At 41.9% G+C, this 18,034-nt stretch overlaps 1 protein-coding gene across 1 annotated transcript; it reads left to right on the top strand.

Annotated features, from left to right (window-relative positions):
- Positions 1 to 383: 383 nt before the first annotated feature.
- On the top strand, positions 384 to 10,840 carry dhx58 (DEXH (Asp-Glu-X-His) box polypeptide 58; the record flags this gene model as incomplete). Its single annotated transcript, XM_079521624.1, has 12 exons — positions 384 to 467; positions 1,015 to 1,205; positions 3,178 to 3,382; positions 3,633 to 3,823; positions 3,990 to 4,103; positions 5,424 to 5,556; positions 6,087 to 6,272; positions 6,777 to 7,027; positions 7,386 to 7,697; positions 8,030 to 8,220; positions 8,310 to 8,409; positions 10,646 to 10,840. The coding sequence occupies exons 1-12, from the start codon at positions 404 to 406 to the stop codon at positions 10,838 to 10,840; spliced, it is 2,133 nt and encodes a 710-aa protein (XP_079377750.1). The 5' UTR covers positions 384 to 403.
- Between the last annotated feature and the right edge of the window lie 7,194 nt (positions 10,841 to 18,034).

Genomic DNA, 18,034 nt, shown 5'->3' on the forward strand with positions numbered 1-18,034 from the left:
CCCAGCATCAGTGCCTCCACTCCCTCCAGCAAGCTGTAGGTTTCGATTTCTCAGTTTAAGGATGGGGCCCCTTTAGGGCACTGCAGAGGCTAACTGAAAAGCATGACGCAATGCCTGTTTGTTCCTGCTAAGCCACAGAAACGTACCAATCATAACATAAGTTGAAACCACAAGAGCAATTGACCAGAGGCGTATTCTTGAAGATTTGCGATAGTTGGCTGTAGTTATTTTCAGTTATGTGTGCAAAACGGGTTCACTCTGTCGTTGGATAATGCTATTGTCCCTCCAGAGCCTCCCTTAGTTAGTGGGACCATTTGTCTGGCAGAGAGCAAAGGTTTTCTTTCGTTTTCCTTTCCTAGTGTGAGACAGCTGATCAAAACAAGTTAAAAGCCCCACAGCCTGCATGTCCCAAAACGGTGACGAGCCGTTTCAGCTGATTCTTAACCGCTCTCTATCGGACCAGTCGGGTGAGTTGAAAAGATCTGATGATTATTCTAAGGCTCTATTCTAAATGATAGTTAAGGAATGGTAACCCTTTTGGGTCTATTATAATCACATGTATAATGCTTTAGGCTATACTGTACTTATAAAGCATACCACTCGTTATAAATGGTTATGTATATAATTATAATGCATCATAAATATGATTACAATGCAATATTGACCTGACCTTTAATTAAAGTGCTGGTAATTATAGTGCTGTTCCACTGAGTTTATAATGAATTATCAGCACTTGTAAATTATGTTACAAGTTATACTTCATAAACCTTGTTATAAGTTGATATGCTTAATTATTAACATGTATTATAACTTATAATTCCTTATAAGTGCATTATAATGTATTATGTGGTTGTAACACTTTATTGAACGTCTAACCTTAATACAGTATAAAGTCTCTCCAGCCAGTTCTGCATGGTAATTTTCAGAGCATTGAAATATTTCAGGACCTGGAAGGGTCCATCCTGATGGACACTTATATTCATGTAAATCTTGAGTGTTTTCTGTCTAAGACAGGGTTGAAGTTAAGGATGTCAGACTTTGGTCTCCGTGCATACCAGGAGGAAGTGGTACAACGTGCTCTACAGGGTGAGAACACCATAATTTGGCTGCCCACCGGCGGTGGAAAGACACGCGCTGCCGTCTACGTAAGCAAGAGACACCTGGAGACCACCCGCAAGGCCAAAGTGGTGGTACTGGTCAACAAGGTAGAGATATTGGTCCTCATTCACAACGGCGTTTACGCTCATAAAGTGACGTTACGTGAGCGGAGCGTGAGCGGACAGGCATTTACGTAGATTCCCACATTACGTGGGAATTCATGAACTTGAACGTGAACTTGACGGTGACGTGGGTTGGTCGGAAATTCCGCTGAAAGCTGCGCCACCTCTCATGGTCGTGTACGGCTTGCGTAGATTTATTAAGAAGGCTTTAGTCTTCATGCTGAATCAATTAAAAGTCCCCAAATCTCAGATAAAATATGTAGGCATGTGTCCCCAACATTGGTCGCACATAAAAAAAAATATAGCCTATATAAAAGCCAAGTATCACTTGTATGCCTAAATGCATGCATTCTAGAGGCAGGTTAGCCTAGAGTGCCATACAGAAACTGCCCCTGCAAGCCCGACACCTTTTTTATTTATTTATTAGGATATTTCTAGCATGCGCGATTGCGCTGCTCACTTGACAGCTTTCTACTCGCAGTGCAACGCGCTGTGAGCTTGTAGATCGGCTCTCGCGGACTCGCGCTGCATGTTAAAAAACAAACTCACAATTATAATAAGAACATACACTTATCTGCATTCTGCACTGTACGAATCCAACGTTGTTTAGTGTAGTAATGTCTGCAGTATAGGCCTATTTAAATTGTTTCGTTATGGAGCTCCTTTGAGTCAGTCTGACTGTCGGTGCGTGTGTGTGTGTGTGGGGGGGATTAGCCCTATATAAAAAATAGAAGACCACATTAGCCTATTTGAATGAATGGCATCAGCGTGTTTGAAAGTCGGCCAGTCATATCATAGTTTTAAGCCAGCTCACCTCCACTCGCGCTTGTTCACAAACATGACGGACAGACAGACAAGAAAGGCTGTTGATGATGATTATTATTACCACTGTAACTCGCTGATCAGCATGTTGACAGAGACTCAGCCAATTAAAGTTTCACGTAGGCCTAAATGCATTTGCTGCAAGCACCTATCTGCCTCCATTTGCGTCGTGGTATTAATTTATAATATGTATATTGATCACATGCGGACGCCACACAGAATAGCCAACTCTTACCTGCAGCTGAGGAAACATACAACGTAGTTGGGTCGGATGAAATATAGCCTTAAGTCCAAATCCCACAAGAAAAAAAAGAAAGAAAATATGTCCTGTGTCCATGCATGTCCGGATATATTTGCTTTCCAAATCCGACAGTGCAGGGCAGGGAATCAATCACCGCAGTAGACTAATCAATAGGGCCTTTTATCATTGCCGAGTTTTAATATAGCATTTGGTTGTGTGGTGAACAATACAAATTAACTTCTTTCTCATTATGTGAAAGTAACTGTAACATCAGTTAACTTATTAACGTTCTGACATTTAACAAGGAGTGAAGCAATGCGTGCCAAGTTGGCAAGTTTCGTTTATAATTATATACAAAACTTGTGCTGTTTGCTTGAAGATCTGTCCATGCAGAGACCCGCCTGTCAAAATTAACTGCTCTACAAGCTCATCGCGGCTGTTGTATATAATTTAAAGCCCGGTGCAGGCTATGATGACGTATTTCGATATTTCCTGTTGCCTTATATGGTGTGGGATGGGCGTTCTAACCAGGCGACACCAGGCGAATCGCTTGGGAAAAATGCGGAAAGGCTACACTCTGCGATCCGCACAAATGAAGTGATTACACCAGCTTCCCTGAATACGACGGGAGCAAATCGCAGCGTGATCGGACAGAGAAATACGATGATATTTAGTATCTGTTTACGCATACGTTACACTGCGGTGTATTTCTCCTTTGTGAATGAGGACCATAGACACCATACCTGGCATAGCACAGATACGGGTTCAGAACAACTGCTGACATGACTCTAGTTGTTTCACACCACCTCTGCCTTTTATATTATGCCAAATGTACTGTAGTTGAGTGTTGCGAGTTTGGCACAGATGCCAACCAGCTGCGGACATGTCTTCTAGGTTCATCTGGTGGAGCAACATTACAAAAACGAGTTCCAGCCTCACCTGGGTGGGGAGTATAAGGTGGTTCTTGTCAGTGGGGAATGTGACGAGAAGGACTTCTTTGGCAATGTGGTGAAAGACTCCGACTTGGTCATCTGCACGGCCCAAATATTAGAGAACGCCTTAAACAACAAGGAGGACAGCAAACATGTTGAGCTCTCAGGTTAGAACCACATTCGTACATCTAGACAAGTCATCATTCTCTCTTCCCACTCTGCTTCCCATTCATATAGGCTACACTGTACAATTGTGAGTGTTCATTTAACTCTGAGTGTACAAATTTAGTGTATACATTTGCACACGATCGATCGATCGATAAATTAACACAGGATTTGACTGTGTTCTGAGACGTCCCTCTACTCAATCATGCTGTACCGAGTACCCATTCCTTATGTGCGTGTCTGTGTTCACAGATATCACTTTGCTAATAATTGATGAGTGTCACCACACCCACAAGGAGGGTGTCTACAACAAAATAATGAGGCACTACATAGAGAAGAAGCTAAGAAAGGAAGGGCCGTTGCCACAAATCCTGGGCCTCACTGCATCTCCTGGGACAGGGGGTGGAAAGACCCTGCAAAAGGCTGTGGACCATGTACTGCAGGTCAGTGTGTTTGCATCTGTGGAATTCCTAATGACAACTTGAACCACAACCGTGGTGGTGGCAGCAATGTAAAGCCACATGTCATCGCAAAATATGGCTTTTTTCATGCAACATGACAACACCTCCAAATTTGGCCCTATACCTCTCTCTCCCATATCACCTTCAGATTTGTGCCAACTTGGACTCTGCCATTGTTTCATCTAAAATCTATGCCCCTGAGCTGAAGAAGAAAGTACCAAGACCCATCAAAAAGTTTGACATTGTGGACCCAAGACCCAAGGTGAGACATGTTTGTTGTTGCAAGTATAATGATGTTGATATTAGGAGATGTGACACTGAGCCTCATTTATACCTTGTTGGCTGCCCGGCTGTGCCAGCTTTGCAGCACACAACTGATGGTGTCAGTGGCGGACATTAACTAAGTATATTTATTTACTTGAGTGCTGTACATTTTTGGAGATTTGTTTTTGTGCATGGTCATGACTTTCACTCACGATCATGGTCTCTTGAGACCCAAACTTATTAACTATATTGAATATGAATTAACCACTTGAATCCTATTTCAAAATAATATAGTGAAACCAGATTAATTTGTACATTTGAATACTTGAGTATTTACTTGAGTGTAGCCTACTTTGTCCACCACTGAGGGGTAGAGTAGCCAGTAGAGCAGCCGGATGGGAACCGCGAGGTTCCCAGTCCGATCCCGGGCTCCCCCAGAGTTTCTGTCGAAGTGTCCTTGAGCAAGACACTGAAACTTGAATTGCTCTGTGTGTGTGTGTGTGTGTGTGTGTGTGTGTGTGTGTGTGTGTGTGTGTGTGTGTGTGTGTGTGTGTGTGTGTGTGTGTGTGTGTGTGTGTGTGTGTGTGTGTGCGTGTGCGTGTGCGCGTGCGTGCGTGCGTGCAGGAATTCCTCTCTCTTTAATGCACTGGTGTGACAACAGCGTTCAGTCCAGAAACACATGAATAATCCTTGTATGTAATGTATTGCTGAAAGGGGGTGGTTGGGGATTTGGAGTGGGGGAAAGAACAGGGAAATGGATGGCCCACAAAGAATAGCCATGTGAGGGCATTGTTGGGAGTGCAACAGTTATCAATTGAGCCTATTATAAAAGAAAGTAAATCAACGATTGATACATTTTTAAAATAATAAATTAATAATCTATTTTGGCCATGTCATTGTGACAGAGGGGAATTCATCAGGAACATGAATGCGCTATGGGAGAGGGAAAGTACAAGGAAACACTGAGCAAATAGTCGCTCAGCAGATGATGTGATGAAGGCCTCTGTCAATAGACAGTGTTGAGAGACATAGACGTCCAGGGTGGATAATATCTTTTATCTCTGGAGGGTGTACGCACTTCATTGTCTTTCACAGTTATTCATGTGGAATTGCTGTCGCTCATTGCTAATGGGTCCTGGCCCATAGTTTGTGAACCTCTTCTTCATATGCAGTATCTTCTGCTGACTTTATGGTGTCTCTCCCCAGAGTGCATGTGAATGTAATGTAATGTAATGCACAATCTATGTAAAGCGATTTGGATAAAAGTGCTATATAAATGCACCATTTACCATTTGCTGACGATGGTTTATCTTCACAGGATCCATTTGGAGATCACCTGAAGTGGATGATGAGACAGATCCATGAAATCCTGACGTTACCGCCAGACTTTACCCTCAGGGAAATCGGCACTCAGGAGTATGAGGCAGATGTGGTGATTCTAGAGAAGAAGGGTCCGTGGGTCATTCGATCAAAAATCCTTGAGACTTCAGCAGTCATATTGATTGATTACATTTATTTGGTGATAAAAGGAAAGGGCACATCAGCACGTCTACACATGCAGCAGACACAGTATCACTGAGGATATTAAAAACACTATTTTTGGCTAGACATTTAAATCAATTTGTGCTTTATTATACACTAAAATAAAACAATAACTTCACTGTGTTGGATTATCTATCTCAAGCATGTTTCAAGGCTCTGCAAATCATATTTCATGTTATACTGAAAATAATTAAATCCATTTTTTTAATTACTGAAAAAAGAATGAAAAACTCACGGTGCGTTGTGAGCTTGAAGAGTGGCTATTTTTGACACAACACTATTGTATGATGAAGTATAAAATGGGTTTAGGCTTATGTGGTTGAGGCTGCTTGAAAAATATAAAATAAATGTAGAGGGAGCCAATGAGTCCATGTGTTTGAAAAATAACAAATGTTCACAGTCGGACACTAACTTTCATGTTTTATTTTTTCGGTGTTAGGTGTACATGACAGCAGCAGACTGCTTGCACAGTGTGCACTCCACCTTAGGCAGTACAATGATGCTCTGCTCATCAATGACACTTTACGAATGAGCGATGCCTATCACTCCCTGGAGGCTTTCTACAGTACCAAGGATGCCACAGCCATTGACGGAACAGACTTCTTCCTGCTGGGACTTTTCCAAGGTGAGAACACTAAAGTTAACTCATAGACCAACTAAATGGAAAAAAGCGACACTCCAAAATTAAAAATGCAAGACTGGCCCAGATGCAATATCTCATGATTATTTGAGAACGCTGACGCGTTTCGGCAGGAGCCTTCTTCAGAGCAGACTAGAAAGTGATACTGGGGATGTAGGTCCCTCTTTTAAAGCCAACATTTGATCATCCCCACCTGTGTAGCGGGGAGGTCCTTACTTAACAATTATCAATTACAACAGTATCACGGTTAAAATTGAAATAGCAGTTCACAATATAATCAGTACAAAATCACAGATCATGTAAAGGTCACAGTAATTTTATTTTTTATACAATGCAAAACTTCCTCAACATGGCTCTGACTCAGTCCATCTTCGCATCTTAGACTCTTCACCAAAAGAACACTGAAGTGTTCTTTGATCGTCCATCTGTCTGTTCATGCCTGTGATTAATACGCGAGTAATCACAGTTTTTGGCATTCCCTTCATTCAGAAAACCAGACTGAGCTGAGGATGCTGGCGAGAGACGCTTGCTTCGAAAACCCCAAGATGGACCAACTCCAGAGAACTCTACTGGAACAGTTTGGGCCCTTGGAGAAATCCAGGGGTATCATCTTCTGCAAAACACGTACAAGTACAATTTGCCTGAATGACTGGGTCCACAAAAACCCAGCCTTAAGGGAAGCTGGCATCAAGGCAGCCATCCTGACTGGTGCAGGTAATGGCATCAGTTACATGACTCAGGTATGTTTCAGGTTAATGTTCATCCTTAATGTTCAATTATCGCAATTCTTAAATTACAGTTTGACCTCTGTATCGTGTAATAAACACCCATAGAGAGGTCAATGCACATCCCACTCTCTTGGTGCTGAACCAAACTGTAAGGACAGTAAAATAAATTCATTTATGAAAAAGACTCACAACCCACATTTTTACTGCTCCAAACTTTATCATTCACTGTTTCGATCCAAGGTTCAGCACAGTACACTGAATGCTAAAGTTTGTAGCAGTAAAAAAAAAGTGATTTTCTAGCCTTTTCTCTAAATGTTTGTTGTGTCTTAGTATGCTGATGGATTTCTGTCTGTGTGTTATATGGATGCAGAATGAGCAAAGAGACACAATCCGCAATTTCCGAGACGGTGCTCTCAACCTCCTGATTTCCACCAGTGTGGCCGAAGAAGGCCTCGATATCCCAGAATGCAACCTGGTGGTGCGCTATGGGCTGCTTACAAATGAGATTGCCCAGCAGCAGGCCAGTGGGCGTGCCCGGGCTCCCGGCAGTGTCTATTCAGTGGTCGCCCAGGCAGGGGGACGTGAGGTGCGAAGGGAACACACTAATGAGTTCTTGGAGGAGTTGACTGGCAAAGCCATCGGTGTGGTCCAAAGCATGGATCCCAGAGAGTTCCGCAGTAAGGTGAGATTGCACTGCATGGCTTCATCCCAGGGCTGGGCAATACAGTATATCGTTATTATATTGATATGGTGATGTGAGGCTAGATATCGTCTGGAATTTTGGTAATATCAAGTGTTGTCTTTTTCTGATTGAATCACTTGAGCTTTATTATGTATGTCACATGATGAGGCATTGGTGATATTGTTGACAATCTTTAATGAATAAAATGTGGTATTTATTGTCACAACTCACAATACATTTGATTTTGCCCATATCATCCAGTCCTACTAAAGCGCTGTTCCTGGTTCAATGTTTTGAAGTTCTGCTACCATATTGCTCTTCTGTTTCTCCAGATAACTGAGCTTCATGTTGAGGCTGTGATAAGTAGCCGCCTTGCAGAAACCCTGAAGGGAAAGAAGAAGAGTCGCTACAGCGCTGCCAACATTCAGCTCCTGTGCAGAAATTGTTTTGAGCCTGTTGCCTATGGAAATGACATTAGACTTGTTGAAAATGCGCACTATGTCAACATCAATCCTAACTTCGAGTAAGTTGAGCTCCTATAGCGATCCAAATCAGAAAGATATCCAGAGCCTTTAAAAACAGAACCTTCTAATATTTTGTATTTGTTTGCAGAAAGTACTATAAGGCTGGTGGGCAGGTGGTCATAGACAGGAGTTTTGAAGACTGGGAACCTGGGCGTGTGATCAGCTGTAATAATGGAAACTGCAACAAGGTACATGGATCAGCCACAATTCCAAATGTCACTTGACAACTAAATTGCCCGCTGTTCTGTTGTGGGTTAATTTTAACCCTGGTGTAGTACTATTTTCAAAATAAATGTCTTTACTTTTTTTCAGTGGTTAAAAGTTAATAGTTTGGGCGACCCGTTTTTTTGACCCTCTTCGGGACCCTACGGGTCAGGCCAGGCCAGGCCAGGCCGAATTTGTCACATATTTGTCGGGCTTCAGGCTGGGCTGTCACTAATCAGCGCACCTCCTCATATCAAAGGCATACGTAGTGCATTCCAAATTAATATGTTAAATCCAATCAATAACTGCCCAGTGGGACAGTCACTTTTTTACACACAACATAGCCACAACATATCACTCAGATAATACATTATTTAAACCTTAGTATATATAAAGCAAAACAAATCTTCCATGTGCATTAGATTAGATTAGTCCGGGAATCAACCAGGCTGGACTGTTCGACTGACAGTCACATTCCTGCCTGTTCCTCCTGCTCCTGCTGTATTTCTCATACTGTATATGAGCATGTATTCTAGCCCACATCGTGCACAACATACAGCACAATTGTATAATTAAAGACCAACCCAATTTGTTGCTTCAGTAGCTTTGATCACTGATATTCAGAATGATATAATGCACTTCAGTATCTCTGCAGTTTAATCAAGTTTCACTATCAACCCGTTCAAGGCATGCAGGCGCTTTATGTTTTGTCTGCTCTAAAACATCCCTTTGAAGTCTGCGACACGGCACTAATATTATAACTATGCATGGCCCAGACAGCGTAGTCATGGTTTTGATCTCATAGATACGCTCCGTCCAATAACAACAGAAAGGCAGTAGAATGAATAGAACAGAGTGGGCCTGGGGGCAGAGTAATGAATAGAACAGAGTGGGCCTGGGGGCAGAGTAATGAATAGAACAGAGTGGGCCTGGGGCAGAGTAATGAATAGAACAGAGTGGGCCTGGGGGCAGAGTAATGAATAGAACAGAGTGGGCCTGGGGGCAGAGTAATGAATAGAACAGAGTGGGCCTGGGGCAGAGTAATGAATAGAACAGAGTGGGCCTGGGGGCAGAGTAATGAATAGAACAGAGTGGGCCTGGGGGCAGAGTAATGAATAGAACAGAGTGGGCCTGGGGGCAGAGTAATGAATAGAACAGAGTGGGCCTGGGGGCAGAGTAATGAATAGAACAGAGTGGGTCTGGGGGCAGAGTAATGAATAGAACAGAGTGGGCCTGGGGGCAGAGTAATGAATAGAACAGAGTGGGCCTGGGGGCAGAGTAATGAATAGAACAGAGTGGGCCTGGGGGCAGAGTAATGAATAGAACAGAGTGGGCCTGGGGGCAGAGTAAACGTATCATGTGGCTTTGCAGGGGATCAGATCTACAAACCCTTAACGGGGACCGCATGTAATTAAGACAGGGCATTAGTCCGACATGCATCTGCTCCTGTGCTTGCGGTTATGGTTAGGTTAGGAGATGAGGTGGGTTAGGGTTATGGTTAGGTTATGGTTAGGTTATGGTTAGGTTAGGAGATGAGGTGGGTTATGGTTAGGTTAGGAGATGAGGTGGGTTATGGTTAGGTTAGGAGATGAGGTGTTATGGTTAGGTTAGGAGATGAGGTGGGTTATGGTTAGGTTAGGAGATGAGGTGGGTTATGGTTAGGTTAGGAGATGAGGTGGGGTTATGGTTAGGTTAGGAGATGAGGTGGGTTGTTATTTTTCGGACCAATGACTAGTCTGAACAACGTACTGCACCCACCCTTAACATGTTGCACTGCAATGCGTTGTGTTTATCTTAAAATGTATTTAAAAAAATCACACCCGTGTGAACTGAGTGGTGTAAGGTGTTATATAGTCTGATCAGCTGTGGTCTGACGTAATGTCTGACGTAATGAAATCACACCCGTGACCATAGCAACCGTGCTCATTTTTTGCGCACAGACAGACTAACAAAGCCAGTTGTAGGAGTGGTTTACACCACTCAAAAATATAATTAACGCAACCCATTCAGGCGCCTATGGCACACACCACATATACTGATTGATTCCAAGATGGCCAGAATATTTGGCCATATATATATTATCTCTGTTTCCTGTGTCTACACTGTACAGTACAGAGAAAAGCCCATGAATATATTTTTAAAAAGAAAGTTGATGGTTGTGATACTGTAAGATTCTTTTAGATAATCAGGACCTCGTTGTTTGTATATGTGCTTCCACAGGAATGGGGATTTGAGATGAAGTACAAGAAGGCTGCAATATTGCCCAATATGTCCATCAAAAACTTTGCCCTGGAGACTCCAGAGGGTAGGATCACAGCTAAGAAATGGAAAGATGTCCCATTCACTGTGGATGAGTTTATCCTCAGTGATTACGGCAAAGACAAGTTCCCAGGTCTGTTTGACGACAGTGTCTAGGGCAGTGGTTCTCAAAGGTTTTCATTTAAAGCACTCCCATAATTAGAACCCTAACCCGACCTTTAAGGGTCCATTTAAAACTCCCTCAAGGAACCACTCTCATGTAGCCTCATGTATGCCTAAAGAAGAAAACAAAAATAACATATCCTTTATATTGTAGTGCCAAGTCAGTCATTCATTCAAGTTAGATTCATGGCGCTATCTTGGGCACGCCTTACCTTTTATTCCTAAAGTCCTTTGCCATATTTTACTATATTGAAAAACATTTTAAAATAGTTCAACTAACCGATCTGTAGATAATGGGTGGCGCAAGACACAGCACAAAGTGTTTTTATTACCATATACATTTGCGCATGCCCTAAGTTGAGGACTAACTGTGGTCATAATTGTTCTACAATAAGTAAATGTAATGCATACTGTATACTGGGTTTTATACAGGGTATAAGTTTGAAAAATTACATTGAGGTGCAAATGAATCACATCAATCGCACCAGGTACATCCATGTTGCTTGTCAAAACTGATGGATTTTCCAGTGAGAAAACCTTCGGTGAGCAACATGGTTGTACGAACAAGTATACATAATAACAGGCCTTATCCTTTTGCACCATTTGTGCGTACGTCAATTGCATCGAGTATTGCGTGGTGGGGAACACATGATGGTGAACACATTCCCAGGTCAAGTCATTATTTTTAATTGATCCCAATTTTAAGCCATTTTGAATGTATGTACATAGAATTTATACTGCACATGAGTGAGATATATGAAAGTCTTTTTTATTGCTGTCATTTCCCAAAATGTTTTACCTATACTTATATTGTAGAAATTCCTATAGTTTTTTCTTTCTTTTTTATGATTTATGTTTGGGCTTTTTATGCCTAGTAGTAGGTACTGTAGACGGAACACCGGTTTACCATCAACAGCAACAAATGGTCTCAGATTAGTACAAAACGCAGCAGCTAGAGTACTCACCATAAAAAAGAAATTTGACCACATCACACCAACACTAATAGAACTACACTGGCTACCCATACAGGCCAGAGCCGACTTCAAGATACTCCTCCTGACCTATAAAACCTTAAATGGACTCGCACCACCTTACATGTCCAGTTTAATAAATATATACATCCCTCCAAGACCACTACGCTCTCAGGATGCTGGAAAACTCACAGTCACAACACACAATAAAATAACGGTTGGGGGCAGAGCTTTCACACACCGTGCCCCCTGTCTCTGGAACACTCTCCCTCAGGATGTCAGAAATGCACACTCCCTGGACATATTTAAGTCAAGGCTAAAAACACACCTTTTTTCTATACACTACGTTTCCGCTTAGTTTTAATCAGTATGATTCATACAGCTATGCACATTTTACCATGTTTTACTATGTTTTTATTGCTATGCTATTTGTGTTTGATTTGTTTTTTGATGTATTAATGCTGTAAAGTGCACAGAGACCCCCTGGGGTGATTTTGTACTATAAATAAAATAAACTGAAACTGAAACTGAGAGAGATGAGGAGTGGGACGCAGCAAAGGCCGTAGAGAGGGACTGGGACTCGAACCCACGATGCGCTGTCAGGCTACATTGAGCCTATAGGTGCCCGGACCGCTACGTCAGTGGCTTGGGCCTTTTTTTATCTGTTGAGTTTTCTTTTGTTGTGGTAAATGCTGCTATCACTTCTGTGTGCTGCATGTGTTTTAAAGGCAGACTGAAACCCATTGCACTTCCATCAGGGCTAGAATTAGCATGACACATTTAATTTGTTTATGCCCGAGGGCCTCGCTCCATCTCTGCAGGCTTTAATTTTTGCTTCATAAGATAAGCACAGAAACAGTAAATTCAACCTTCCATCTCTATTTTGGGCATGTCATTATACTATATCAATTCGAACCCTGATTCCCCGTTACCCATGGTCACCATGGTTAGCACGTAGCGTAGTATCGAAAGTTGATAGGGCAGATACTCAAATGACACGTTGCCGCCACGGAGGGCGGGCGACATACCCAAGTTTATTCAGAGTCACCAAAGCAATAACTTGTAGATCCATTACTTTTGGGCGACATGTCATACGACAAAGTATAAAATTAGGCTTAAATCTTTACTGTCTAGTGTCTACGGTCGGTCACTATACATCATCAGCATAGTGTTCCAATAATGATTCACATGAACTTTTCTATTACATAATGAATCTGGTAAGAGACAGAATAGCAGAGCAGTTAAATGTTATTTATTGCATTGTATGTGTTTTTTTACATTGGAGCAAATATTATGTGCGTGATGTTTGGTAAAAATCTGTAGGAGAATTATTTTTTTAAATGCCTACTGGAGGCGCTAATGGGCCAATGTGAGAATTGGTTTTACTTGGCCTCCAAGGAGTGTGTGTGTGTGTTTGTGCAAAGTTTTATTTTAATGGCGACCGTACAAACAGTGCCGGAGATTATAGCTGCTCACTGACGGACACGCATGCACACGGCCAGACAGGGGCGAAAACATACTCCTGGCTAACGTAGTCCTTGGCCTGGCGGAGACAATAAGTAGTTTTTAGTCCTTTATTTACCCATGCTAGTAGCTTTGCTCATTTTCAGCATCGGCTTGCGCACCAACACACAGAGATAGACAGTAGGCTAAAACCTGGGAGCTGACCAGTTCAACCACAGTCTTATACATGTATTAAAACCTGGGAGCTGACCAGTTCAACTACAGTCTTATACATGTATTAAAACCTGGGAGCTGACCAGTACAACCACAGTCTTATTCATAGCGGTATATTACAACCTGGGAGCTGACCAGTTCAACCACAGTCTTATACATAGCGGTATATTACAACCTGGGAGCTGACCAGTACAACCACAGTCTTAAACATGTAATACAACCTGGGAGCTGACCAGTTCAACCACAGTCTTATACATAGCGGTATATTACAACCTGGGAGCTGACCAGTTCAACCACAGTCTTATACATAGCGGTATATTACAACCTGGGAGCTGACCAGTTCAACCACAGTCTTATACAGTACATAGCAGTATATTACAACCTGGGAGCTGACCAGTACAACCACAGTCTTATACTGTTGGCCACTGACTGAGCAGCCTCCTCCACTGGAGCAGTTGACAGGATGTGGTCAAAAGTGATATTTTGTTTTGCTTGCCCTTAGATACTACACCACTAGATGGCACCCTTGGTTCTGCTACCGGTATACTGTATATAGCTTACTACAGGGGTGGGCAACTTTGATGTTGGAGAGGGCCACAATATTTCCACACTCACTCCAGAGGGCCACAACATTGCATATTACTGTCGTAGCAAAAATAGCCGACGTGTTTTGAGCTTGTAGATCGTCTATTTTTGCTATATTTGAATTGAAATCCTGTATAATTTTGTGCTGTTTTTGAATTGGAATCAGTGTTGATTTTGACAGCAAATTTTGATTTTAGTTTTAGTCATAGTCTTTTGAATAGTTTACATTTAGTTTTAGCCACATTTTAGGCACCTGGAATGTTTTAGTGTTAGTCTAGTTTGAGTCGACTAAATATCATAACATTTTAGTCGACTAAATCTACAGTTGATTTAGTCTACTAAATTAGCAGGCCTTGATGCCGTCGTAATGGCTGATTTTACACTTGCTGAACATAGCAGATCTACAAGCTCACAACACGTCACTGCGTGACGTTGTGAGCTTGTAGATCAGCTATTTTCAGCATGCAACCAAGTGTAAAATTACTTCTACTGGATCTCTTGTCCACTAGTTCCGTCCTAACATTTTATTTGTTGACAAAATTGTCAATATATTTAGTCTTAGTTTTAGTCATCGTAGCTTAGTTTTCTTTTAGTTTCCATTTAGTTTTCGTCTGCAAAAAGAGGTAGTCGAAAAAAGATTTGTCTCAGGCTTCGTACACACCTTTCGGACACACAGATCTGTCCGACCGACCACTGATTACATTTTTATGATTTGATGCCTCCATGTCCCACAATGCTTTGCGCGATTTGGGCGGTGCTACGACACGCGGAAATAGATGCACATATGTTCAGTGTAGTTTTCTTGACTGGAGCAGCAGCTAGCGGTAGTTTGTCGAGGCCGTTTTTCACACTCAAAGTTCACTTTAGAAGGTCCGGATCAAGGACCAAGGACCAAATATTTGCATTTTGATTTTGGTCCGTTTGGTGTTCACACTGGACTTTGTAAAGCGTACCAAATATGTAAACAAATGACACGTGGACATGTTAAGCGAACCAAATAGTGAAAAAAAGAAAAGAGGTCATTTTACGACGGAGGGAAAAATAACATGAGGGGGTGCGGGAAATCACTGTCTACATTTTTTGGGCGCAACCTTCAGTCACAGAGAGAAGAGAACAGCAACATGAATCATGATTGCAGCAACAACTTGAAATTGCATTAATTCTTAATAATTATTTTATTAGCCAAATAAGACAACAGATGAACAGAGGAGCAGGTGTTTGAACAATAATGCGCTTGCTGCTGGTGCATACAATTCACCGGAGACGTATAGCCTACAACAAAGTATCCCCGAATCCCGATAAAAAGGACTTTTCTTCCATGTGTGCACGTCTTTTGCTATAGTGATGTAATCAATTAATCATTTAGGACCACCTGTGTAGCTTATTTAACATTTGCTCCATTGGCTCTTTATGCGTGCGGCCGTGCGCTAGAGCGAGACAGGATGATTTTAAATATTTTTCTGTCTGCGTCTCTCCCATAGAGCTATAAAATATATCGGGTCTCTCCCCCCACATGTGCGCGCGTCATAACTTTGCGTGGTGGCGGTGGCGCATGCTTAAAATAAACAGATCTACAAGCTTACATCGTGTACCATACCGTAAGTACCATTCGTGTCGATAACTTGTACATCTGTTATATTTGCGCATGTGAACCTCGTACGCTGCCATTACATTTCTACTCTAGGCTACTCATAGACATATATGCGTCTACTATTAAAATCAATAGTGATCCCCGTAAAAAAGACATGCTTTTAGAACTAATTATTAATGCAGCCTCACAACTGCCGAGGCCCGACGGCTATTTTGGCTATCGTCCTGTATTTCTGTATATAGAATAGAACTTAGTACCAGACTTGACTCACTCACTGGAGACAGCCATGCGCAACTTGGACTCTCCAAGTTACGCACGGCCGTAGCCAAAAGAAGACATACAAACAAGCGATATAATAGTCTGTGTCACGTAACTCAGAAGACTACAGCCTAAACCCCACCCAGTGCTGTCAAGAACGGAAGTTCTCTCCTATTAGTTGGCGGTTAAAAACCACCCTTCTGTCCGATCTGAAGTCCCACCCTGTTCTTTGGCTGTTTTGACTACAAGGTGTCCGATGTGTTTGTTGTGCCCTCCGCCCCCACATCGGACAGGTTTGTCCGATCAAACGACGTGACTCCCATTGAAAATGAATTGGAGCAGCAATCAAATAGCAATCAGGCATCGCACACGGACCAAACATTTGTTCTTTAGGTGTGTACGCAGCCTTAGGCCTAGTTCACACCTACACAACAAATGTTCGGTCCGTGTGTGATGCCTGATTGCTTTTTGATTGCTGCTCCAATTCATTTTCAATGGGAGTCACATGGTTTGACCAAACATTTTTGTTTGATGAGGGGGGAGCAATCAGCAATCAGCCATCAAACACAAATGTTTCATCAAACCATGTGACTCCCATTGGAAAAGCATTGTGGTGGCCCAAAAAAACAAAAAAACGACCAAACATTGCTTGATTGGTGTTTGGTACGTGTGAATGAGGCCTCAGTCGACGAAATCAACACTGATTGGAATCCTGAAAAGTAACCTTTTTTATTTAATTTCAAATGCATTTAGTTATAGTTATGTAACCTTATGAACTAAATACAAATACATTGGATATAAAAAAAGACTAACATTTTAATACTATAGTAATTAGCTGAAATCAATAATATATCAGTATTCTGATATTAACCCGTGGGCCGCATTAAGTGATGTTGGGGGCATGTGGCCCTCGGGCCGCCAGTTACTATATCCAATAATAGGTGTATTATTTATTTAGTCATTATCTCTGTGCACACCTAGGGGATTTCATTTAATCATATATAATGTGCCCTCTTGTATGATTCCTCCTCTGCTTATCTACCCTGCTATGGATAAGGTTACAGTCCTTACTCTGCTTATCTACCCTGCTATGGATAAGGTCACAGTCCTTACTCTGTCTATAATGAAATAGTAGCCTACTAGATTGAGGGACAGGCTGCTGCTAATATTATGGTATCAGAATGGAGACCATGGGCCCAGGCGGTGGCGTAACCGTCTGGGCACCCGACTGGTAATCCAGTCGCAGTGTGCCGCGGGTTCGACTCCCGAGCCCGACACGGACTTTACTGCATGTCTTCCCCCATCTCTCTCCCGTTTCCTGTCAGCCTACTGTCTGTCCCTTCAAAAACCAATAAAAGGCGTAAGCCGCAAAAAAAATATCTTTAAAAAAAAAAGAATGGAGACCATGCAACGCAATTACAGTAGCCTAGCTAGTACTACTACATTAAGAATTAGGCCATACCTGCATGGTTGTAGCTCTCCATGCCTTTTCCCTTCATAAATGTTTTGTGGCCACTGAAACCAACATTTGTTACGAATTCATTATTTTGTATCAACATAAAACATAAAAAATGCATTTGTAGTAAATGTTGCAAAACAATTATTTATGCATAATATATTAATAATTACACTACATTAAATACAATATACTGCCTAACTTTTCTAGAACCTATAGGCCTACTACGCACCACACAATAAACATGTTAGTTTTTTAGCAATCCCCAAAGGATAGATTTAGAGTAGACGACTAACAGTCAGAACACAAGGTCTTGGCTTTGCTCAAACGGTTTACAATTTCATTTTTGCTGGTGTTTTTTCCATACATGAATCAAGCTGAATATAGTTTTGCTACTACAGCTATAATGAGCACTTTCCAAAACAAACCCAAGTTATGAAATAGCGGCAACTGGCATAGAAACCATTCATTTCAAGTTGGGCAATGTTTGCTGTGTACGCTGGCTGCAGGCAGCAGTGTACAACCAAGTATAAATCAGGCTTTAGATATTAGGTGTGCTCTCTGAGTCTCCATCACCATTTTAGGCTAAAGCCTTTTATTTTTTACCAATCTTTCAAATCTATAATAGGCTGTCTTCTGTATTTGTCCCT

This window comes from Electrona antarctica (assembly GCF_951216825.1).
Source record: "Electrona antarctica genome assembly, chromosome: 14".
Lineage (NCBI taxonomy): Eukaryota > Metazoa > Chordata > Actinopteri > Myctophiformes > Myctophidae > Electrona > Electrona antarctica.